At 48.9% G+C, this 23,823-nt stretch overlaps 5 protein-coding genes across 5 annotated transcripts; 2 read left to right on the top strand and 3 right to left on the bottom strand.

Annotated features, from left to right (window-relative positions):
* Window positions 1–10,025: 10,025 nt before the first annotated feature.
* On the top strand, window positions 10,026–10,659 carry PtA15_5A145 (uncharacterized protein; the record flags this gene model as incomplete). Its single annotated transcript, XM_053168877.1, has 2 exons — window positions 10,026–10,303; window positions 10,392–10,659. 2 exons carry the CDS (start codon window positions 10,026–10,028, stop codon window positions 10,657–10,659), a joined length of 546 nt encoding a protein of 181 aa, XP_053020130.1.
* Window positions 10,660–10,837: 178 nt separating this feature from the next.
* On the bottom strand, window positions 10,838–13,138 carry PtA15_5A146 (uncharacterized protein; the record flags this gene model as incomplete). Its single annotated transcript, XM_053168878.1, has 7 exons — window positions 10,838–11,003; window positions 11,084–11,196; window positions 11,273–11,320; window positions 11,498–11,599; window positions 11,674–11,772; window positions 12,764–12,917; window positions 12,996–13,138. 7 exons carry the CDS (start codon window positions 13,136–13,138, stop codon window positions 10,838–10,840), a joined length of 825 nt encoding a protein of 274 aa, XP_053020131.1.
* A 351-nt stretch (window positions 13,139–13,489) lies between these two features.
* Window positions 13,490–15,251, top strand: PtA15_5A147 (uncharacterized protein; the record flags this gene model as incomplete). The annotated part of the gene is made up of 4 exons (XM_053168879.1): window positions 13,490–14,431; window positions 14,499–14,667; window positions 14,783–14,934; window positions 15,042–15,251. 4 exons carry the CDS (start codon window positions 13,490–13,492, stop codon window positions 15,249–15,251), a joined length of 1,473 nt encoding a protein of 490 aa, XP_053020132.1.
* An 885-nt stretch (window positions 15,252–16,136) lies between these two features.
* On the bottom strand, window positions 16,137–18,384 carry PtA15_5A148 (uncharacterized protein; the record flags this gene model as incomplete). The annotated part of the gene is made up of 4 exons (XM_053168880.1): window positions 16,137–16,437; window positions 16,516–16,729; window positions 16,804–16,858; window positions 16,927–18,384. The coding sequence occupies 4 exons, from the start codon at window positions 18,382–18,384 to the stop codon at window positions 16,137–16,139; spliced, it is 2,028 nt and encodes a 675-aa protein (XP_053020133.1).
* A 415-nt stretch (window positions 18,385–18,799) lies between these two features.
* On the bottom strand, window positions 18,800–22,507 carry PtA15_5A149 (uncharacterized protein; the record flags this gene model as incomplete). The annotated part of the gene is made up of 10 exons (XM_053168881.1): window positions 18,800–18,851; window positions 18,928–19,141; window positions 19,211–19,588; window positions 19,649–19,991; window positions 20,065–20,093; window positions 20,168–20,254; window positions 20,322–21,218; window positions 21,291–21,336; window positions 21,400–21,754; window positions 22,323–22,507. The coding sequence occupies 10 exons, from the start codon at window positions 22,505–22,507 to the stop codon at window positions 18,800–18,802; spliced, it is 2,586 nt and encodes an 861-aa protein (XP_053020134.1).
* Between the last annotated feature and the right edge of the window lie 1,316 nt (window positions 22,508–23,823).

Consider the following 23,823-nt stretch of genomic DNA (forward strand, 5'->3'; position numbering starts at 1 on the left):
TTCTTTGTTATGTTTTCTTTCCTCATTCCTCAGATTGTTGGCCCTTTTGGTTCTTGATTCATTTCTGTTGTGGTGGAAATCCTTGAGTTTGAATTGCTCCTCCTTGCCCGCCTCTTGACTACTCCATACTCCATATGTGGAGTTTGTCCACCGCAAACTACTACATCCCCCCTCAAACTCCACACCTCTAGGTACAAAATGGAAAGAAATTGAGAAAAACAGAAAGAAAAAATAAAATGAAAAAAACACAAGCCGAAAAAAATTGAACGAAATGAGAATATTTGAAAAATTGGCAGAGATTTATATGGGAGATATTTCTTGGAGAAAGTAAGATAGAGACAATACAAGATCGGAGATAGAGAGAAGAAAAAAAAATAATCATATATTCTTGACATGGATGCCGCATGGAGGTTCGCCCTGAGAGATTTGGTAAAGAAGTCTGCCCAATTGTCCTTAGTCAATACCCAGTTCAAACCGATGTTGTGTTCGCGGACCGCATCGTTTACAAAGAAAAAATTCCTTTCCAGACTCTTCATGCGTCCTTTGGAGGCATTGTCATCCGATATGAGGACAGCCACCCAATTGTCGCAATTGATTTTGAGCTTTGGATTGGTCTCGAGTGAACTGAGAATCGGTATCAGGAAAAGTAAGAAATCCACTGAACTTCCGAGGGATATGAATTCTGCCGCGCATGTGGAAGTTGCCACGATCTTCTGGCGACGTGATCCCCAGGCCACCGGGCTGCCGAACAAGGTAATGATGAAGCCGGATGTCGACTGTTGGAATTCTCCCCCCCAGTTTGCATCCACCCAATCAACCAGTTCGTCGCCAGTCAAGCGTAGACATAGCCGTTTTGATTTAGTAGTATTGATATATTGGACTAGATGTGAGAGAGAATTCCAATGCAAATCATTCGGATTCGAGCTGAAACAAGCCAGGTAATTCACCGCAAAGCTGATATCCGGCCGGGTTCCTAAGGCGAGATAATTAATTGAACCTATGAGTGATTGATACAATGTTGCTGATACTGGTTCCCCCCAAGAGGTTGAAAGGTTTTCCCCGGGGAGTGGAGTGTGGACCGGCACCATGTTTGGGTTCACTTCTTCCTGATATTTCTTGACTATTTGTTCAATCAAGAGATGCTGGCTTAGTAAAATCGAATCTTCTTCGTATTCCAAACGTATGCCAACCAACTTGTCAGGTTTGGCGTCCCACTTAACCCTCAGACTTGTCTCCATCTTTTCACGAAACAGGTTGATGTCCCCTTGCTGGTTTCCGAAAACAATCCCATTGTCAACGTGTATCCAGACGATTATGACCGAATCTCCTTTCCGGTACCGGTACAGACATTCTTCTACTTCGTCACACTCGAAACCCCATCCATGTAGTAGACCCTTGAAGTGCTTGCACCAGCACCGGCTGACCTGGCGGGTACTGTACAACGCCTTCTTCAGTCGTAGAACTTTTCCAGACAAATGAGGGAATAGATCCACTGGGGGATCAACGTAGATTGTTTCATCAATCGGGCTGTGGACAAAAGCGCCTGTAATGTCGAAAGAGTTGATCGTCCATTTATTTCTGATGGCGAGTTTCAGGAGAACCCGCAGCGTTGAGAGTGATGCCGTAGGCGCAAATGTCGATCTGACGTCCTTGCCTAGTCGTTGCTTGAAACCTCGTACAACAAATCTTGCCTTGAGTTTGTTGATTGATCCGTCGGTATTTCGTTTGATGTCGAATACAAATCAAGTGCCTATTGAGTGTTTGTTTTCCTTTTCCTTGATTTCAAAGGTGTCAATGTCTTCCAGTTGAGACCACTCTGTGATGCAAGCCGTTTGCCACTCGGCTGAAGCCGGACATCTCAGCGCCGCTTTCAGGGATGTCGGTATTTCCGCGTCAGCTATAGCCTGGATCCGTTCCACCTGATCGTCTTGCTCTTCACATATTTCTTTGGTGCGTTCTTGTCCAAGCGTCAGGACTCTACGAACGGTCGGATTGTTAGCAAGGGTAGATGGCGCGGGAAAGATTGGTCTTCCTTGAAAATCAAGAAAGGTGGCACACTCAGAATTGACCACTTTCTTTGTTAGGGGGTTCCAAAAGAACCACCCCCTCTCGTCGTCTTGATAACCAACAAGGTAGCCCGTCCAGCCGCGCTGGTCCAACTTCCTACGGCGTTCCTTTGGTATGTGAATTGACGCTCGCGCCCCGAAAGGATAAAAGGAATGGGCTTCAGGTTGTCGGCCCGACCACATTTCGAGAGGGGTAGTCTTGCAGCGGCGGTTGGATAGTCGGTTAACCAGGAAGCAGGCGCACCGATACGCATACGACCAGAGATGGGATGGCAATTCTGAATGGGTAAGAGTCGATCTGGCGATGTCACCGAGAGTCCGGTTGAGTCTTTTGGCTTCGCCATTCTGTTCAGGAGTGTATGGCGATGTGAATATTAATTGAGTTCCTACGGAGTCGAGATAAGTATTCAACGAATGGATTGTGTATTCTTTGGCGTTGTCGCAGCGGATGAACTTGGGAGCTGAACCGAAGTTCAGTATAATCTTCTTGACGAGCGCAATAATGATCTGAGGAACTTCCGCACGGGACTTCATAGGGAAAACAAAAGAAAAGGTAGTCGCGTGATCTCGGATGGTGAGGAGGAAACGGTTGCCGGAGGTATCAGGGTTGAAAGGTCCCATGACATCAGTAACCAAAAGATCAAGCCGGTTGTCTCGAGGAATGACTTCCGGAAGAGAGTGTCTACGGCGCTTGCTTTTGGTCTGTTTGCACGTTTCACAGATGAATGGCTGCCATGATTTTAAATCGAATGAAGGCACAAATCAGCGAAGGAATTCCTTGACAACGTCGTCCGATACGTGACCAAGTCAACAATGCCAATCGTAAGACGAGACTATGGGTTTAGAGGACGAACGAGTGGAAACTTGGAATGCATTAGGATGGAAAAAATTGAAAGAATCGGGGGAAACCGTCCACGTGCGGTTTTGGTATTGAGCAGTGATGGAAGCGAAAGAAGATGTGAGAACAATGTCGTGGTTGGGAAGGAACCGAGGCTGGAAACCGGAGTCGATAAGTTGTCCAAGACTAAGGAGTGTACCCGACATTTCCGGGCTGAACAGTACCCTTGGGATGATTAGGGTACCAACCCCATTGGCCATCTTCAGGTGTCCACTGTGGGTCGCCAACATCGAGCCGGTGGAAGACGCCAGATTCAGCTTTATGGCCGGTTGAAGTGGACGAAGAAAAGAAAATGAAGGGAAAGATCCGCTCACGTGGTGGGTCGCCCCAGAATCCAAAACTGTGCCTGCGCCAGTCGTACCATTCGCATCCGCGCCCACCGCTGATCGAACCGCCGCATTCTGATCACTGGTGGGTGGGTCGTTTGGTGGTACGACTTGATGGGCAAAACCGGAAGCAGGGCGACCGTATGGGGGAGTATTTGGAGGAGGCAGCTTGGCGTTGCTGCGGAGTGTCAGGCATGACGATCTCCAGTGTCCTTCCACTCCACAGTAGGAGCAAGGTTTACCGGTAAATATTGTCTTGTCGGTCGGTCCTTGATTCCCTTTCCGGAAATTATTGATGGCCGCTGATATGTCATCAACGGTTGGATAGCCAGGTCTTCCGACGTTTTGTTGTCTGGGGTTGCCTTGACCGTTTGATTGAACAGGACGTTGTTGAAGTGTGCCAGTCGATGTTTGTTGTGGCTGTTGTTGTCTCGGCCTGTTCCAGTTTGGTTGGGAGTTTGCAAAGTGGGGAGGAAATGATCTGAAAACGGACACACTTTGAGGTTGTGTCGTGTTGAAACGGCTGCTTTCCCCATATGCCGACGTGATGATGGTCTGGATATCTCGGGCAGTAATGTCCTTCTTGTCGCCCAATTGGAGAGAAATGTTCTGGAACAGCTGCAATCTCGACATGTTTGGCGGAGGCGGAGCAATCGCTTGAATGAACAGGCTCTCGACCAGGGGAGACAGACCCGCCTGAACGTTCTTGAGATCTGAGAATACATCGAATACCTTATTGAAAAGTCCCTGGACTTGAGATGGGTCCGTTGTGGGTCCAGTGATTTGGAATTCAAGTAAGCGGTCGACGAGTTCCATTTGCCGGAAACGTATTGTGCCTTGGAAGTTAGCCTGAACAGCCTCAAAGGCTTCGGTGCCCTTTGTGTACCTGTCGACGAGAGACGATAGTTCATCGTGTACCGTGATTTGGATGAGGTACAGTAGACAATTTTCCTCCTGAGCCGAAATCTTCCTATAGTTTTCCTTATTGTCGAAAAAAGCCGCATGACTGAGGGTCAATAGGATCACACGGGAAAGATCCCGTTTCCACTTATTGAAGTTGGAACTGTCCGTTTGATTTCGGACTTGTAGACGCTGGGTTGCTGGAGAAATTTGTTCCTCGGTGTTATGTTGGTTGTTGTTGCCTGTGACATGGAAGAGATGCTTTTGGGACTTGAATGTATTGATATTTCAGACTCTGTGGGTGATTGGGGTTGTGAAAAATCTTGTGGTTCGTTGACCTTTGGTCTGTATTCAGGGTTTGGAATGTAGGCCGTGACAGGTAGACCGAATGGATTCGGGATAGTTCGATAACCGGGGAGAAATGGAGCCGATAAAGATTTGTCTTTGTCGATGTGTCGCGTTACTGTCTTGGAAAAAATGTATGAAATAGCCGATAAGAATGGAGACGGGGGACGATTGTGTTCAAACGGATCAGGTTTCTCTTTGACGGGAGAAGGAGGAAGTGGTGGTAGCTTGAGAAGCGCCTTGTATGCCTTTGTTTGTTTCGGACGTTTTGCACGAGTTGGTGGAGGAAGTGGTCCCAAGAGTTCAGGTTGTTCTTGCCGGTTCCTGACCATAAACCGGGTCGAAAGAAGCCAATAGTCAAATGATGAAGGCTAGGCCTGTTGGTAGACTGTTGACTCTTAATCTGTTGTGGTGGAAATCCTTGAGTTTGAATTGCTTCTCCTCGCCCGCCTCTTGACTACTCCATACTCCATATGTGGAGTTTGTCCACCGCACACTACTACAATTTCCTTGTTTTATTTCTGTTTCCTCTCCTTGTGTTGTTTCCTCTCTTCCTTTCTCTGTTGTCTTCTGTTGTCTGTGTTGTGTGCGCGCGCACGGCGCGCGAGGAGATGATGACATGCTTGTGACAGGCCTCCAGGAATCCAAGTTCCCGGCGAACTTGGAGGATGGGAGGCCATAGCATCCTGTTCTGATCCAAGTCAGGGGTTATCAAGAATCAAGATCTTTTTCTGAGTCCAGAGTCCCCGGAGTCCGCTTTTCAGAATCCATTCATCTTCAAGAATCCTATCAACAAACCCAACCGCCGCCGAGGATCCAAACCCCGGCGAAACAACTCTCAAAACCACTTTCCCCCCCCAGCTATCACTCAAATCCCTGACGACTCATCCGGACCATCCGTGAGGGCAGTCACCCGACACCATTCCCCTCCCAGCGCTGCCGCCAGCCTAGCACCGGACGGAGCTCCATAACGTATAAACCATCAGGGTCAAGCTGATGTCTGACACCATCAACCCAGCCTACCTCGGTCCTGCCTCTGAATACACCAGACCGCTCAGGGGTTTCAAATCGTTCCCAACTGAGATCATTGAGATCCAGAATTAGGGGTGAAATCCCTGGATAACCATAAAAATTAAGCTCTGTGGTATATATTTACTTAATAATAGGGCGGACAATGATAAGGACTCACATGGGGGGAGCTTTTTCATGATCACCATTGTTTTGTTGATTGTCTTGGCTTTGATGTTGGCAGGTAAAGGTTTGGGGAGCGAGGTCAATCCAACTTTGGGGGGCTCACTCTGATGCACAATAGGATTGATTGCTGCAGCAACAGAGCTGTTGATGGAAGACAGAGCTTTGCTAACCAAATTGGCCGAGTTACCCTTTCCAATGGATGTTGGCACGACAGCCATTGTTGATGGAGTTGCAGCTGGTTTTCAATGTCTACTGAGAATCCAGATTGCAGCGCATGGTGCTGTCCTTCCAACACCATTGCCTGAGATCAACACTGGGAAGTTATGTTACCAGTAACAGGAAACGTAACAATAACGTAATGGTTTTCTCATTGTTACCGTTACCGTTACTGGTTACGCTGGCTCGATACATTATCATTTTTTTTGGGAAAATGGAATTCCCTCTTGTTACGTTATTGGAGCAGGGAATAAATACAATGTTACTGAAATAAAATGGAATTGTTACTGGTTGATAGAAGTAAACAATAAAATATTTTTATTTTTTGGTTGAGGTCAAGGGGACTAGAGTGGACAAAGCTTTGCCTGCCTCCGCAAAGTCTCCTGTAAGAGGCACTCCTTGGGGGAATGGTTTGGTCTTTGGTGGAGAAAACTAAATCTGGCTAGGCCCGGACTTAGGCAAGGGTCACACAACAACCACAGCACCCCCGGTACCCCGGGCAGGCCAAGCCCAAGAGAGAGCCAAAACAAGCTGTAGGCCGTTACGGCGCGTTACTGGGCATTACGTTAATACTGGCTTGGAAAAAACCATCAACTACACAAGTTACGTTATGGCAAGCACTCATAATGAGTTGTTACTGAGTATTGTAATGACTGGCAAAGTAACGTAGAATAGTTACATTACGGATTTTGCCCCAGTAACATAAAATAACTTCCCACTGTTGCTGAGATTCTTCCTCATCAAGTTTGTGCTTGAAAAAACTGTTGTAATCCAAAAGAAGGTCAATGGATTTTTTGGCTTTGAGGTATTCAACAAACAACTCCTGATCTAAAACTGATCCTTTGTGTGTCCCTAGCTGACAGAAAGCAAAGTGCTTCTCCTCAAAGAACAGGCCGCCATCATAGTTCTTGATTTTGAGCTCCATGGTACCCTTGTTCCGTTTACAGAGGGATTGAAGGAGCACCTGGTGAGAGTTGGGATCCAGGGGGAAAATCCAAGCACCAGTCCGTATGGGCACTTGATCAGGCAATCATTTGTTCTTGTGCCTGACTTCAAAGCCGCACTGAACCAACACGTGATTGGGCGCATTTTCCAAAGGTATGGCTCCTTTACCAGTTCCTGCCTTCCTGACAATCAGCTTTAAAGTACCGGAAGCAGCGGAAGCCTATGGGTGTATTGATGCAACTCTGTGCATACGGGCAGCTTGGTATGCATCCTCTTTCAATTCAGTTGGTGGATTAAATGACGTTTGAATGACTCCTGCAATGGGTTTGTAACTTTAAATTGACTAAATATCCACATGTTGGGATTTTGAAAGGGACTTGCCTGGCGTATTTCCAATCATAGCAGAAGTTTGCATCATTTGGGAGGCGTGGTGTGCTGGAGCCAGGACACCAAACCGTGCTGGAATTGGTGTTGGAGTGGGTGTAGGGTTGGAATACAATGTGCGCGCCCAATTGATTGCTTCCTTCCTTTTGACTCTCATTGGGCCCAAAGTGGTCTGGGATGGGTTGGTAGGATTAAAAGGGACATTAGGATTGGAATCAAGTTGCTTGAATGCGGCAAGGGTGATGCAGCTTTGGCAGATTCCAGCCAGAACTGTTGCGGTGCTTCCGCACTGCATTGGGCCATTATAAATGAGGTAGTTAGTTTTGAGTGGGAATATCATAAATTAATGGAAGAAATGGAGTCACTTGCTTGTATATAGATTGGTTTGGTTATAGAGATCTTATTTATTGGGCTGCCAATCATGAAGAGTTGGCTCTGCAAGGGGTGGTCAGATGCGGCCAGACTTGCTATGTATCCTAATTTTCTCACACATAACTGGGTGTTATTTGGTGCAACCACATCTCGGCCATCACCCACTTATTGACCAGGCAGCCATGTCCGCAGAGCGCAACAGTAGCTAGAGGGGCATAGTCTCATTTAATGTATGGTCTGTACCATAACTGTGCATCGGAGCGGGGGGGTGGATGAAAGACCACATGCTATGGTCAGGTTACAAAGGACAATGGCACATCTGGCATCTTGGGGTGGTTGTGGCACAATTGGTGGGCCAAACCCATGAAACCGCGGAGCATCCTGAAACTTAGCATTTATGGCGGTTGAGGTCAGTTTGGACCTGGCAAGTATGGCGGGCCAGGGGCATAATTTGAAAGAATTTGAGAGAATCGTGACACTTTTGACGTTTCAGGGGTGTGAAATGTGGTTTTTCATTTTTTGTTGGCATGATTGGCGTGTCAGGGCCTCCCTACAAAACTGCACTACAGACAAAAAAAATCAGTGTTTTGAGTGTTTTCACTGCCCACAAAATTTCAGAATGGATTTTGGACTTCATTCTTTTCATTTATTATCATTCATTTCACATGACAATCTATTGATTCTGATTATTCATTATTTTTTTGGAATGGTATTCAAGATTTTCCAAAATCATCATTTAATGCAAGCAATTTTGTAAGTTTTGTGATGTTCCAAATACTTTTTATTTTGTTATATTCATTCTTCTGAAGTCATTTTACACACTTGTCCATGTTTCTGTCCAGTGACTGTACATAGGTTGGATGGGAAAAATCAGGATTGCAACCTAAATGTCAAGGGGGCAACAAACTTAACCCAAGTCCCTTGCTGCTGCGGGCTTCTGGTCTTGCAAAGCAAGCCTCCAATAGCCCTTGGCAGGAGGGACTTGCGCGCTATCACCCCTTTTTGGCGTGCCAAGATTCTGAGTTTGGCTGGGTGGTTTCTTCAAACTATCACAGTTCCTTGCACTCAGAGCCTAAAGGCCTAAAAAATTGCTAGACACAAAGCCTTGCGTCTTGCCTATCATCCAATACAATCTGAGTTCTGTTGCACAACCTCTTCAAGTGCAAATAAATCATCCAAGTAATTCAAACCTTGGGGTTCACCAAAGATGAGTAACAGAGAAGATATGTGCTCAATTAATTCATACACAGGTTTTTTTTTGACTTACAGTCAGCTCTCTGAGCCCTTGATTGCCGGCACAGACCGGCCATTGAGACCATACAACCCTCTGGATGACTGGTACAGACCGGTCATCAAGGGGATACGTACAACACCCTGGATGACCGGTACAGACCGGTCATCAAAGGGATATGTACAACCCTCAATGACCAGCACAGACCGGTCATCAAGGGAAAATGTACAACCCTTGATGACCGGCACAGACCGGTCATCAAGGGGACTCAACCTGACTGGCAGGTGCTCTTTGGAGACATATGAGGTGGGTGGGTGCTCTTTGGAGACATCTGAGATGGATTTGTTCTCAGGCATGTTGGGACAGTTTTTCCTAATGCTTGTTTGGGGGTTGCAGCCTTGGTTTCATCCATCTCTTCTCTACTCACCGGCACATTGGTGAGCACGGTCCTCAAACTAGCTACACCTTAGGTAAGGTGGGGTAATTGAATGAGGGCCTGTGCTCTGGCAATCTACTGATCTCCCTTACTGAGTTGGTTATTTCTTTGTGAGTATTTTTGCTTGGTGCATTTCTCAGAGGATACATGTGGCAGTACATACAGATAAAAAAATACAAGGCTCTTGAATAGTATCTTGCGTTGACAAGCAGCCAAAAAAAAAACAGGAATATTGTCCTGTGAAAAGTGTGCAAGGAAGAGAGTGAAAAGAGGCATAAAAAAACCATTCTCCGTGCGCCAGAATGGGGAGGTACGGTTTAAGTCCCACCTGACGGAGGCTTGCTTCGCGAGTTCAGCCTACCCCCCGGGGGCCCGAAGTCTTGAGGGACTTTGTTAAGTTCGAGGGGGCAAGGAATTATAAAGCTACAAAAACCTACAAAAACCCCTTCCAGCCAAACTCAGATTCTTGGCTCCACAAAAAGGGGCAATAGCGCGCAAGTCCCTCCTGGGAAGGGCTGTCGGAGGCTTGCTTTGCAAGACCCAAGCTCGCAGTGCCAGCAGCGAGGGACTTTCCCTGAAAGAGGAGAACATCCTGCTGGAGATGAAAATCACATCATAAAGACCTGTGACAGTTGTCCTGCTCAAGAAATGTCACAATACATCCGAACAAGCGCCTCAGAGACGAGCAGAGATACCCTGACGCCGCCGCACCATGGTCCGCGGAACCCGAGTGCTGCTGCACGACTACCACCACCTTCGGCAGATAACCGAGCGGATAATCGGGACCGGCATCGACATCCTTGACCGGCGAAGGATGGCGCGGATGGTGGCCGGCGACACCGCCTGCGCGTCCGCCCCCGATGCCCAGCGGCTTGCCCGGCTCAGCCGCAGGATCTTGAGTGGCGCCGAGCTCGATTGCCCCGAGTTCAAACTCGCCGCTTCTTCTTCTGATCTATGGAGCGCGGATATGGTCGGGTTCTTGGCCAACAGGTGCGCAAAAATATTCTCTCTCTTGACTAATCAAGAATCACGTTGACCGGGTGTTTGTTGTGTGTGGTTTGTGGATGGGAAGGAACAGGTGGACGGCAAAAGAGGCCGCATATAAGGCACTCTATCCGTACCACGAAGCCCGCTGGAAAGAGCTCAGTCTGCTCAAGGGCCAGCCCGGCCAGCCCAAGAAACCCGTCCTCATCTTCCACCCCCATTCGCATATCACTCTCCATGTCAGCCTCTCCCATGACGGGCCATACACCATTGCTTCCGTCCTCGCTACTTCTTCTTCCTCTCCTGATTCCCCTGGTCATCATACCATCACCACCGGAAGGACGCACTCCGTTGTGTTGTGATCGCCTGCATAAACTGTCCCATCCAACCTGATGAAATCCCTCTATGCAGCCCAATCTCCAATCACTTGCATACACCTGATTTTTTTTTGTCGGTTTATTTTTTTAGAGAATAACAGGGACAAGGAAATCATATTACAGGAGGCATTTGTCTTTAGTTCTTGTAAATTTTTCATAGGAATCAATCTTCCATTTCAGAGGAGAGGGCTTCTTTAGCCTTGACCTCGGCGGCCTCGATGATCGGTTGAGGGACGGGGGCATGTTTGGAGTTAGTCTCTGAGACCGAGATCCCCGACATCTCCAGCTCGAAGTCTTTGTCCTTTACTTCGTCGTGGACCATGTGTATTCTATCGTCAACGCACACAGAGAAAGAAAGCACAGGATGCGATGAGTGAGTGGGTGCCGGGGGGATACAAGAGGGACTGACATTCTGGCGGCATGTTCGACCGCTTCAAGCGCGGACATCTCTTCCAACTTCAATTTCTCAATCTCCGTTCGCGCGAGAGTTCGTTCCTTACCGATCGCACAACCGCGGTAACCCTGACACAATAGGAGAGGATAAACAGGCGTGCGTTTTTTTCTTCTAGATGGAATGTGGGTGGGTATGTGTGCGTACCCAGAAGACCCCGCTAGGTTCGAGGCAGAATAGGTCGGGCGAGCCGTCCTTGTCGAATTCCTCCCGGTCGATCAAGGCTGCTTGCCTCAATGACCGGGAGGAATTCCTTCCGGTTGTTGAGGCGAGTGGCCTCGATCGACCGGAAGGAAATCCTCCCGGTCGATTGAGGCTGCTATATCGTCAGATCGAGGGGAGGGGAGATGGTCGAGTGATGGGTTTTCCTACTTTGATCGGGATCGGGTCGTTGTAGTTTTGCTTGTAGGAAGCGGCCTCTGCTGTAGCCCGATGTCCTAGCTGTCTTCCATCAGCCAATAAACCAACAGTTGCCTTGTTATTTGGATCATAGAGTTAGTTCAGCGTTCTGGTTTTTTTTCTTCACTGTTCAGCTCGATCCGACTTACGAGGCCGATATGGAGGTCCACCGTCCGCAGTCTTCGGTCGCTCCCTGGGACCAATAGCTTCGATTGGACTAATTTCTCGACCGCAAGTACGACTCCGTCCTTGCATTTCAGCCCGATCACCGTTCTAATCATGCCACACCCACCCCGTGTTTGTTTGTTTTCAGTCCAGAGTCCGGTTAGTTTGGTTGTTTATTTGGATGTGACTGAGTTTTCTACGGCCTTGTTGGCATACTCGACCTAGTAGTTTTTGGTCACCTTCAAACCGGTCATCAAGGGTAGTAGCAACTCCCCTCGATGACCAACGCCAACCAATCATCGAGGGGAGTTGATACTCCCCTCAATGACTGGTCTCATCGAGGGGGGTGGACTAAGTGCCCTAATCCGGGCTAACTTCGCCACGGATGCGTATGCTCTGATGAGTCAGGCCTTAGCCTGAGGCTAGATTGCAGGTTAAGGCTCGCTAAATTTAGTTGACCTTAGCCTGAAATCAAACCTGAGGCTTGTTGACCCGGGGTTAGCCCGGACGGATGCGATTGCCGTTCGGGTGAAGTTGCCCAAAATCGTGAACTTGACCCGACGAATGCGAATGCTCTCATTGATCATGAATTGCCAAAAGAAAAGGCTAATATTTCTTTTCTCAATTTTATAGGTGCCATACAAGATTAGAGTCGGCCACCATGGCTCGCCGTCAAGACGCGACAAGTCCCAACACCTATAGTTCACCTGCGGGGCACTTGGGGAGAATCGTAATTGTTTCTGGAAAGTGCAAACGTTCAAGGTAATTTGGGTGTCAGTTGGGGAAAAGCAATCACTAAGCCTATGAACTGAACATACAGTCGAACAAGCCGAAGCCCATGTCGTCATCTGATTCTTCCTTCTCTTCCTCTTTCTTCTTCTCCTCGGCCTTAGGAGCAGCAGCAGCCCCTCCTGGAGCAACGGCGGCGGCAGCAGCGGGGGCAGCGGCACCACCTCCAGCACCAACATTGGAAAGCATGTCTTTGACGTCCTTCCCTTCTAGGGCCTGAGATGGAAATATTTTGAATACTTGAGTTGATTATTCATGTTAATATCCAAATGGAATGTAAGTTACCTTGGCGAGAAGGGTAGCCCAGATGGGTTCGATTTCGACCTTAGCGGCGGACAACAAGGTGTTGATCTTGTCGGCGGTGATTTCGAGACCTTCATCGGCAAGGATGAGGGCGGCGTAGGTGGAAGCGAGTTCGGCCATTGGAGCGGGTAATATTCTGACAAGCCAAATGGGGTACACGTTAGTTAGCAGGCAAGACGGGGGTTGCGGAAGTTGGCAACCAAAATCAACTGACCGAATGAGGCAGGTGAAAGCCGATGATCGTTTTAAGCCTGAGGCGGACCGTCGGTCTATTCCGGTGAACTGCTGGGTGATGTGGGTGTCGATGTGGGAATCACGGCGTGGAATCGAGCCGATTGGTGTGCGGGTGAGTGTCATCACATTAGGTCAACGCCGTGCGCGCACGCTTCACCAGCAGCAGCCGAGCACCGAGGGCGCGGCGGCCCCAGCTCCGCGGGCGTCTGATCCGCGCTGCGAGCGCCTCCACCCCCGGGGATTCCTCATGTGATACCCGAGAAGCACGGGAGCCCACTCGGACTGCCTTCACCTGCTTATGTACTCGGATAGCTTCTCGTCGTACGTCGGACCTTGCACAAGTTAGTGTTTCCAACTTACCTCCCGTGTGCTCCAGGAAACTGGCCCAATTAACCTACTTGTGTATGCTTTTTTCCCTGCCGTCAACCCGTTAGACCCATCGACTTATTCAATCAATCGCTATCAACATTCTTCATGATCGATTTCAACGGCGATTGGGACGAACCCGATATCTGGTCAACTCCAACCCCCTCTCCCCTCACAGCGGATCATACTTCTGACCCGACTGGCGCTGATCTCGGCGCTTCAAAAAACCAAATATCACAAGAACCTCAAGCTTCATCATCCAGTTCAATACAGTCCTCACCTGATCTCTCCGACCCATCCTTCCAGCCCAGCGAAAACATCCACCCCGAGTCAAACTCGGACCAAGAACTAAGTACTCCCACAGCCCTTCGATCGCCACTACAATTACAATCCTACCTCCAATCCCCACCCAAATCTACCGCACTCGACTCTGCCCTAGAACTACCTCCCAGCGATTCACAATTTGCTACCTTACCTTTGGCCACTGGCTCCTGGTCGACTGGCGAAACTATCTCAAATGATGGTCTGTTTGATCCCAATCCACCCTCGGGATTCGACGAGTTTGACTCCCATCAAGGATTTGATAATGAGGACAGCAATGAGGATGATGAATTTGGAGACTTTGACGATGGCGAGATGACTGTCAGTGATGAGAACTTCGGAGGCTTTACCGCCTCATCACCCCTACCTCCAACTTTGCCGACCATGCCGGTGGTACCATTCAAGCTACCCGATCAGTTCTCCGAGGGCGCTGTACGGGCCGCCCTGACCCCAGCATTGGAGGCTCTATTTACCGAACATTATTCCCGGCCGGATCCATCTCAAGCTTGGCTTGAACCTCTACCGCCCGCTCAGAAAAAAAAGAGTGAACAACGCTCCACGAGTGAGTCTCGACAAATGCCCACGATACTCAAATCGGAAGATTTGCAAAGAACTTGGCGAACCCTAGTGGATGGAGGAAATGGACTTGGAAGGCCGGTCGAATGGAGGCGCAGTCAGATCCGTCGTTTTCATCTGGTTCATCTCGGCATCCCAGTCGATCTCAACGACGTAAGCTTCCCAATACCTATTTACTGACCGCCGATTAGTCACTGACGGCCTGCGCGAGTGTTTTCAGTTCCTTGCACCCCCTCCCTTAGCCAGCAAGCTGTTGACCATCGATACCAAACGTACCAGTCCCCGTCTCAACGGTCAATCAAACTGCCATTCACCCGCAACGGTCTCCCCGTTCCATGGGCCGAATCTAGATCAAAAACGGTGCGAGGAACTAGTAGGAATGAGTGAAGGTGAATACTAGATTTTGATCTTTAGAACCGCTTAGATCTGAAATACCGGAGAATCCAAAAAAAAAAAGGTTCTTCTGACCTACCATTTGCTCGTGAAACATATTGTCTTTTTTAGCCAGCCTATCCACCCGAGACCTTGAGCAACTCGCGTCAATCCGGGACGAACTTGAATTATTGGGCCGGCGAGCCTCAGAAATGTTGGTGTTTAAGCAACAAAAGAGAGATCGATCGATCCAAGATTGCAAATCGTATAATACGATGATTTCGGTGCGTGTTCAATCAACTGCTTGATCTGACTCACATCCGTGCCAAGCCTTGTTCAGAGATTGACTCGCTAAACGTATAATTTCTCTCTTTGCTTATGATCAAAACAGGATTTGGTACTAGCGGCGCAAAAGATCCAGATGGCCTCGCCTGGCTCGACTAAAAGAGCCTCCTCGATTAACATCGGCTCGTCCTCGATCTCTGGTTCATCTTCCAAGTGGCCCTCCTTGGCTCGAAGTAACAGTCATAGCAATCGTACTGGGCCTGCTCAGACCACTTCTTCCCCTCCTATCGACACCCCCGGTAGCAAGGCTCATTGAGCCCAACTTATCGCTTTGCCTATCCTTCCAGTAAGCACTTCTCTTTGAGCTTCCAAGCGAAATAAACTTTTAAATTGATGGACTGTGTATTTTGTTTGTTTGATTTTTAGTGCCCGCTGCTAGTCTTTGGATGTACCATTTGTATATTATCCCCATGTCTACGTGTTTGCTTTCGCTTTATTGGCTATTCTCAATCCGCAAACACTAAAAATTTTCCAAGTAAAGAATATGAACGACACCTCCCATTTAATCATGGAAGAATTTATACCGTGAGGTCAGTCTCACTCTTTGAATGGGACCATAGCCACAGGCAAAAGTCGACCAATTGTGCCTATACAAGCCCAGACAGTGGAAGGATCCGATCGGGGAAAAGAAGGGACAAATAAGTTACGCGGGGTAGATGCGCGCCAGTTTTCAACGTATGCCTGAATCGGCGTCAGTCGACATGAACCATTTCTGGCAAAAACTTTGAATTTCTAGAATCCCCAACACATAAGGGCACAGACGGCTACCGCTTTCTGATGATATCACCATAATTTCACAAGAAGGGGAGAACATGGAATGTTGCATTTCATCATGAAAAACCATGGCAAGATCAAGAAGAATTATGAGAATTGCGGTTGTTTTCCTCCCTGATGTTGATTCATTCAAATTTATCTCAATAACTGTTTTCCCAATTTAAATTATGAAAATAAGGATATTTGATTATTGCAGTACATGAAATCTATCATTATTATTAGCACCTATGCTGTCTGAGAGAAAATTTATCAGAAGTATCCACGCAGCACAAAAAAAGGCTTAATTTTGCGAACACACAACACCAGTGATACAGATTTAAATACACCAAAGGTAATGTATTCAAATAAACGGGTCGCTTGATCTGAATTAAATGCCGACCAAGAACCCCCACTGTTTGACAAACCGTTTAGCTAGTTTCGCTTTAGTCTTCCAGCTCAACTGGTAGCTTTCCAAGTCCTTGATATCAGCGAGAAACTCGTGCTGGATGGCTTCCGAGGATTCGCGTCGAGGGAAGTGGGGTGAATGGACGAAGTACCTCAGGAGGTGGAGGTCCAAGAACAACAACCCTAACGTCCTCTCGGGGTTGTTAGAATGCGACTTGGCTGTTGGATGAGCTGAATCGGCTGATGGATTCGAAGTGATCAACAATAGTGTCCGTTCCATTCTCCTATGTAAAGCACCACACACGTCTTTTAGAACAAGGACTCATTTCCTGCTGGGTATGCGAAGATCCTTAATCACTGACCTCATCGCGATTCTTACTTCTTTTCTGACCGCCTTGGTTCCTTTCCCAACCACCCCAATCCGCTGTCTGATTAAGGAGCCAAACAGCTTACCAAACATGAAACAAATCAACATTGATGGTGCTACGCCGATTGCTCCAAAGGTCAGTGACTGGCTGCGCAAGACTGATTGGATCCCGTCCATTGCCAGGGACAGATCTACTTTGAGCTTTTGAACTACGAAAGAATTGGATCCAGGTCAGCCCAAGTAGCTCTAGGGAAGGACCTAAGCAGAGTATTTTCGGGCGTACTCTGGATGAGAAGTACTCGAATTAACGAGCCCGCGATTGCCGATCGAATTGGAGCCTGAATGAGACGAGATTGCACCTGAGCGCTGGGGCCTCGAAGTTCAAGCCAGGACAATCGAGACACACCTTAATCTCTTGCTCCCAGACCTTTAGTACCGAAGTCAAGTTGCCCTCCTTGACGCGTTCTGAGAGCTTGGACAACTCTTCATCGCTCCACTTCAGCTTGTCGCGCCCAAACTCCACCACCATCCGTTCGAGGCTATCGAGCTCAGGGGCTAGACTATCCTTCGTCATTATGGCTAGGGTGCCTTCCTGACCGGCCCTGAGAGTCTGTAGGATGTCATCGACTGGTCTGATCACCCATCCAGATATGAATCCCTTGAGAGTGTCCTTGGCATATCTGAATCCATCCAAGATCTTGGATCGATAACTGCAGGCAAGGCTTGAGAGGGCATAGGAGAGGACTGGCAGGGAGACCAACCAAGGCCAATTACGAGCAAAAAAACCAGGCGGGGACAGTGGGGAAATCCGAATTTTGAGATTGTCTGGATAATTGGGCAGGTGGTTTGATAAGAGTTGGTGGAGCTGCTCGACCATGTCCGTGGGTTGGTATCCATCCGTTGGTTTTTCGGCTTGCGAATCTAGCTCTGACGTCACAAGGACCATTTTGCTAACCAAGTCAGACAGGGCAACGTCTGAGTCGGCCGGACGCTGGGCTTCGTCTTCCAAGTTGTGCAAGCCGTTGACCAGACATCCAATTTTTTCGGCCAGCTCGGCATGGACCAGCTCTAGTGCTTGCCTCTTCACCCTCGCCTCCTGGCGCGTGAGTAGGATCGGAGAAAGGGTCGACAAGAACTGGATCGAATGTGCCGGTGAGTTAAGCAGTCCCGAGGTGTTCGTGCTCAGGATGGGGAAGAAGCTTGAGATCGAGATTGGTTGGTGGGGTCTAGCCCATGTCTGATGATAGAGCTGGCGAGCCCAGGTGGATGGCCGGTGGCGATTATGGTCGTCCTCTCTCAGTTGGTCAATGGCGCGTCGGGTGCGGGCCCAAATCTGAGCAGCCAACTCTATCGAGCGGCTCGGGATGGATTGGACTAGATAATACACGGTCGACAGTCTGTTGTTTTCGACCGTTGACCAGTATTCGATTTGGTCCTTGAGCCGAAAGGATTGGTGGCAGAGCGAGTCGAATAGAGTCGAGTAGGATCGGAGCACGATCTGGATGAGCAAGATCGATCGAATCTCTGCAGGGCCAGCCTCAGGGCCTTCCGAGCCATCGCCGGAGATTACGAGTGCTTCGAGCGCAGCCAGCAGTTGCTTGTTCGGAACCGATGTGCGATTGAATTGGTCTCTCAGGTCGACCACGCCAAGCAACGCCGGCAACTTCGACTGGGCCTCGGCGGCACTCGCCGGCTGCTTGGAGCTGGAGAGCACCAGCTGTTTGAGATTGGCGGCCACGCCTGGCTGTCTGGTGGGATGGCTGAGTAGGCCGGGCGAACAGTTGAGCTGGAGGGCCAGCTCGGACGACCGGTCGGAGGCGAACGATGACATCATGGCGCCGGTGTGCACTCGACTCAGCCTCATGACACATGTGAAGTGGCCGGCTGTAGGAAGTGTCACGCGCAAAACACAGCTCGGAACCGCAACTGTCACCGAGGAATCCAATGGGGGTCGACTTTGATCTGGAACTTGACCCGGGAGGCTACATCCCTATCGCTTCGAACGCGTGGATACAGAGCAATCGAAAAGTTTACAACGCTGAAGTAGAGACCCTTTGAAATTTTAAGCCGGAGGGAGGCACGTCTTCATGTAGGAGCGACTTCACATTTTCATATATTTTCAAGAATATACAGATTAAAAGCGGAATTGTGACAAAGAATGACTTGGTTACAAGATAGACAGTCGTTTTTTTAGTTAAAACATACACTTGAGCGATGGTTGTGATACAAGAATACAAACAAGAGTATGTTAGTCAGATGAAAAGGCAGAAGCCTTCGGATCAAGAGTGTTTGAGTGCTGCGCCAGAGGTGACAACTTGAGCCGAAGAAAATCTGAAAAATCACAGTTGTGTGTCAGTCGAGATGTGCAAATATGACAGCGATTTGGGAGAAAATGAGACGCTCTTACCTGCGTAGATCGCGTTCGCTCGTCTTGACTTGTCCGTGCAGGGATCGTCGGGCCGCTTGCGAGTGTTCAGCACGTTGGATGAAACTCATCCTGTTGTTGTAGAGGGAACCGGCACTGGATTGACGGGCTAGCGCGTTCGCCTCTACGGCCACGGGTTTCAATTGTCGGGATCGGAACTTCTTGAGTACGGCACGAGTCGCGAACTTGATGAGGTCTAAAATAGATAGAGATAGGGGCGGTTAGGATCATTTGACGTGTAGCGGATGAGACAGGCGGTACGAACCCATTGGGAGGAACCAGATCAAGTTCCAGGCCCATGCCACACCCACCCATGACAATGGGATGGCCTGTACGGCTGAGAATTCCATTGTTCCGAATACCGCCAACAGCGAGGCAACGGTTTGAGCAATGCAAAACGCGCCAATCAATGCCAAAGAGGGTCTCTCCATGAAGAACCAGCTGTGAGAGCGGGTGACGAAAATCAAGGCTTGCGAGATAATAGCGACTTGAAGGTAGATGACCATGTGCAACTGTGGGTCATTGGCATCTTTCAAGGGAGACAGGCCGAAGTTGTCCTCCAGGAATGTTGTGTTGACGATGACCACAAACAGGAGGATGGTTGACAAAGCGAGGTGAAGGCCATATGCGACGGCGTATGTGACTGCCATCGTGAAGAGTAATTTTAGCTTAGCTCCAAATGCCGAAGGTTAAGATTACTCACAGATCTCAGCCAGGTCCCAGTGATCAGGTTCGTTGTTGGGTAAGACGCGATCGAGGGAAATAGTCATGACGGTTCCGTCGTTCAAGATAGCGATGACCAGGACCATGAAGGGGGGGAAATCAAACTGGAAGGCAAAAGCCATGATAGCAAAGCCAACAACGATCCGGATGGTAACAGCGCATGCGTAGATAGAATAGTTCCTCATGCGCTGGAAGACGATTCGCGACTGGCGGATGGCATGGACAATGGTTGATAGACCGGGCTCGGTGAGGACAATATCCGCAGCTCCTCGGGCAGCATCGGTAGCACCCTCAACGGCGATTCCGACATTGGCACGGGCGAGCTATAAAGTTGAGTAATAAAAAGAAATGAACTCCGTGTTTTGAAAGGGTGAAAACATCACAGGCTGAACTTACAGCAGGAGCATCGTTGGCACCGTCACCGGCTGTGGAAGGGTAAAATGGTAGTTTTACATTTGGTTAGTATTCTGGGTGAGCATAAAAAAATTAAAGCACTCACTCATGGCAACCATGTGACCCAGGCTCTGTAATTTCTTGACAATATCATACTTGTGCTCGGGGTACACTCCAGCAAATCCATCGGCATCTGTGCGCATAGAGACTTGTGAGCCAGTTGTTCACTTAGGGTGACATGCTCAGAAATACAAACGCACCGATAATCATACTGTCCAACGATGAGAATTTGCTTCCAGGTGGGGGGCCCTCTTTAAGCACCTTGGACGCAAACATGTTGTCACCCAAACCCAATCGTCGTCCGGTTTCCTTTGCGATGGCGAGTTGATCACCGGTGACCATCTTGACCCTGAGTCCAAGGCTAACAGCGTCGTCGATGGTTTGCTTGGTGTCGTCACGGGGAGGGTCGAAGATGGACAAGAGGCCAACGAGTTGGAATCCACTTCCAGGTCCTTCGGCGTCGCCACTGGGGACATCTTCGTAAGCAACAGCCAGGGCCCGCAAACCTCGACGGGCAAACTCTTCAACGTCGGCTTCGAGCTGGTGTTCAATTGCATCGGTCTTGTTGTAGGTGCAAAGGTCCATGATCTTTCCGGTCATACCCTTGGTTACTCGGCGCATTTCCCCAGTGGCAATATCGATGTAGGTTATCTCTGTTCGTTTTGAAACTGGATCGAATGGCTTGAAGTCCACGAGTTTGATCCCTCGACGCGCCACATCAGCTCCGACAGTGCCAACCACACATCCATCAATAGCATCCTGGTTCTCAATCCGGGAAGCGTACGAGGCCAAAACACAGACATCTTCCGGTCCGACATCCGAGTAGGTCTTGATGGTAGATTTGTCGATCGTGAGCTTGTTCGTGGTCAGAGTGCCGGTCTTGTCAGAACACAGGATAGTAACACCCGCGAGTTCTTCGATGGCAGTGATACGGGTGACAATGGCTTTGTACTTCGCGAGCTGTTGAGCGCCGACCGCGAGAGTGACCGATAATACGGTGGGCATAGCGATTGGGATACCACCAATGAGTAACACGAGGATGTTGTCCAATCCCCGGCGGTAAGAGTAGCGGAACGCCCCGTAAAGAACGATAAGCTCTACAATATGCAGTCAAACAGAAAACATAATGAGCTCCAGGCTACTCTAGAGGAATATAGAATGAAGCTTACCAAGAGCAATTGCGATACCAATGGAGACAAGACAAAAACCTCCGATCTGTGCACAACTTGAGGTTAGCCATCTTGATTATGCTGAACGACATGTACAAAGTCAGCGCACCTTGGCCAAAACCGCTTGCATGTGTCCAGTCGAGTCATTTTCTGCACCAACCAGGGTGGCTGCTCGTCCGAAAAAAGTGTTTGCACCGGTAGCACTAACGATACCCTCGGCCTCGCCCTGCTTGCAGATGGATCCCGAAAAGCATTGATCGCCGACTGCTTTTGAAATTGGGAGGGATTCGCCAGTCAAGGCCGCTTGGTCAATGCTGACATTAATTGCGTCGTACAGACGACAATCTCCGGGCACCACATCACCGATCTGGACAAAGAGGACAATCAGAAAACCCAGCAAAGAGTAGATAATTAATACGGCCGAATGAATGAACCCACCTTGAAAGCAACGATATCGCCTGGGACTAAATCAGCCGAGTCAATCTCTGACCAGCTTCCGTTGCGCCGCGCCTTCGCTTTCGGGGCAAGGGAGTCCATGAGGGCTTTGACAGCATTGCCGGCGGACCTCTCTTCGTAGTATCCAATCCCGGAGTTCTGCGGACAAGAAGGTCAAATGAGACTTTCATCTATGTATCCAATGCTAGCACATGACGACTTACAATGAGGAGCAAAGCCATAATACCAACGAAATCCTGCCAGTCTGGAGGACGGTTTTCTCCGTTGGAGAGTGCAATCGAGACTATTGCCGCACCTTCCATGACCCATGACAACGGACTATGTAACAAGATAGTTCCATCGTAAGTTCACGCATGTTGGAATCGGATGACTGGAAAATTTAAACTTACTTCCACATGAAGCTGAGGAACTGCAAGAACGGATTGACTGATTTTTCTTCCAAACGATTGGGACCAAATATCCCCCGTCGGCGCTCGACTTCAGCGGCATCCAGGCCATTTTCGCTTGTCCTAAGGGTGCAGAGGGAAGCTCGTCAGCAATTGTCACATTGGAATCATAGCTGATTCAGGCACTTACTGCAACAGCTGCCAAACGTCTTCAAGCTCTACCTGTTCGAGGTCGACCTTTTCGCGATCGTAAAGGTCCTCAGCATTCAACTGGATGGTCTTCATATCAACGAGACATCTCGTCGCCGCCTTTTCTTCTTCGAAGGTCTTGTCAAAGTTCCGGGCGGCTTTGGGTGCGGCATTGGACTCGGCCATTGTAGAAGCGTTGGATGAGGTGAGTAGGAGGTGTCAGAGGACAGATGGTGTACTTCAAAGTTGAAAATAGCCGGCGATCAACGCAAGGCTTAAACAAGACGGCAAGCTAAGCTAAGCTGAGGAGAATCTCTGAAGCTTTCTGGTTTAACTGTTCCTGAACAATCGACTTTCAAAGTCGAGTGCTTGAAAATAAATGGAGGCCACGTGGGGTGGAGGGTCTGCGAGGCTCTGTGAGGGCTGAGGGATGTCTTGGAACAGATGCCAGTCGCCCTTCTTAAATAATTGCTACTACACCGTTCTTGAGCCCATCGCCCGGTCGGCACTTCCATGGCTCCGGGCTACACGAGCTAATCCAGCTAGGGGCACGCTCGTTGATCCGAAATTCAGTTGACTTTTGGATCGATTGGCTTGTAAAATACTTGATACGGATCACTTCATAGATCAGATCTACATGAGCAGGCCTGGCCGGATCCATTTGCTCATACATACATAATATCGCCGGGAGGACCCGAGACTGATCAACCACGACTTGGCAGTACAGTCGGCACACTCATGAACACCTCCGATGCACGTGTCACCACTTTGGTTAAAGAGGTGTGTAACAAAAGATTCAAAATTTAAGCCAGGAAGCCAAATGGTGTTACTCCGTTAAGTCTATGTAAACCAACTTCAGATAGTATGAATTGCCATGGACACAGGCAAATGAAATAAAGATGAGGCGAAACACGGACTGTTATGCAGAGCTGTGAGTGGAGGGAACTCCCACTTGCCCAAGTGTTGGCCAGGCGCTTGGTTCTGTTCGTCTGATCTATGTACCAGACAATGATGCCAAGGCTGAGGCGAGCTTAACCAAGCCTCTCTGGAGGAGAGCCCCGCAGGGTCTCTGTCTCACAGAGAGGCTTGCCCCCAAGCGGCGAATTCTGGCGTGAGAGCTGACAGACCGTAGTCCTGGCCAGCACCCAAATTCCACTAAATCAATGCCTACACATTTTTCACGCAACATACGGGGCCATGAGTAGCACAGCCTTGTAGCCTGGCTGCTTGCGCAGCCATCCATCCATCCATCATCTATCCATCCCCCCAGAGCAGTGCTAGACATCCTTTCAAAAAACACGATGAGCTGTTTTCCAAAAGTCAAACTCTTGTTTTTTTTCACACCTGTACATTCCACTATCCAATAAACTTGCTGTGTCCTACCTGTACCGTGAAAAAAACATAGTACAGAAGCCACCATAACTGTTCACTTTGGCATGTGTATTTAGCTTTTATGTACTTGCCTCGCATGTACAAATGTACGGACAATCCAAGAATCTTGG

Source organism: Puccinia triticina, chromosome 5A, assembly GCF_026914185.1.
Source record: "Puccinia triticina chromosome 5A, complete sequence".
NCBI classification, from domain to species: domain Eukaryota; kingdom Fungi; phylum Basidiomycota; class Pucciniomycetes; order Pucciniales; family Pucciniaceae; genus Puccinia; species Puccinia triticina.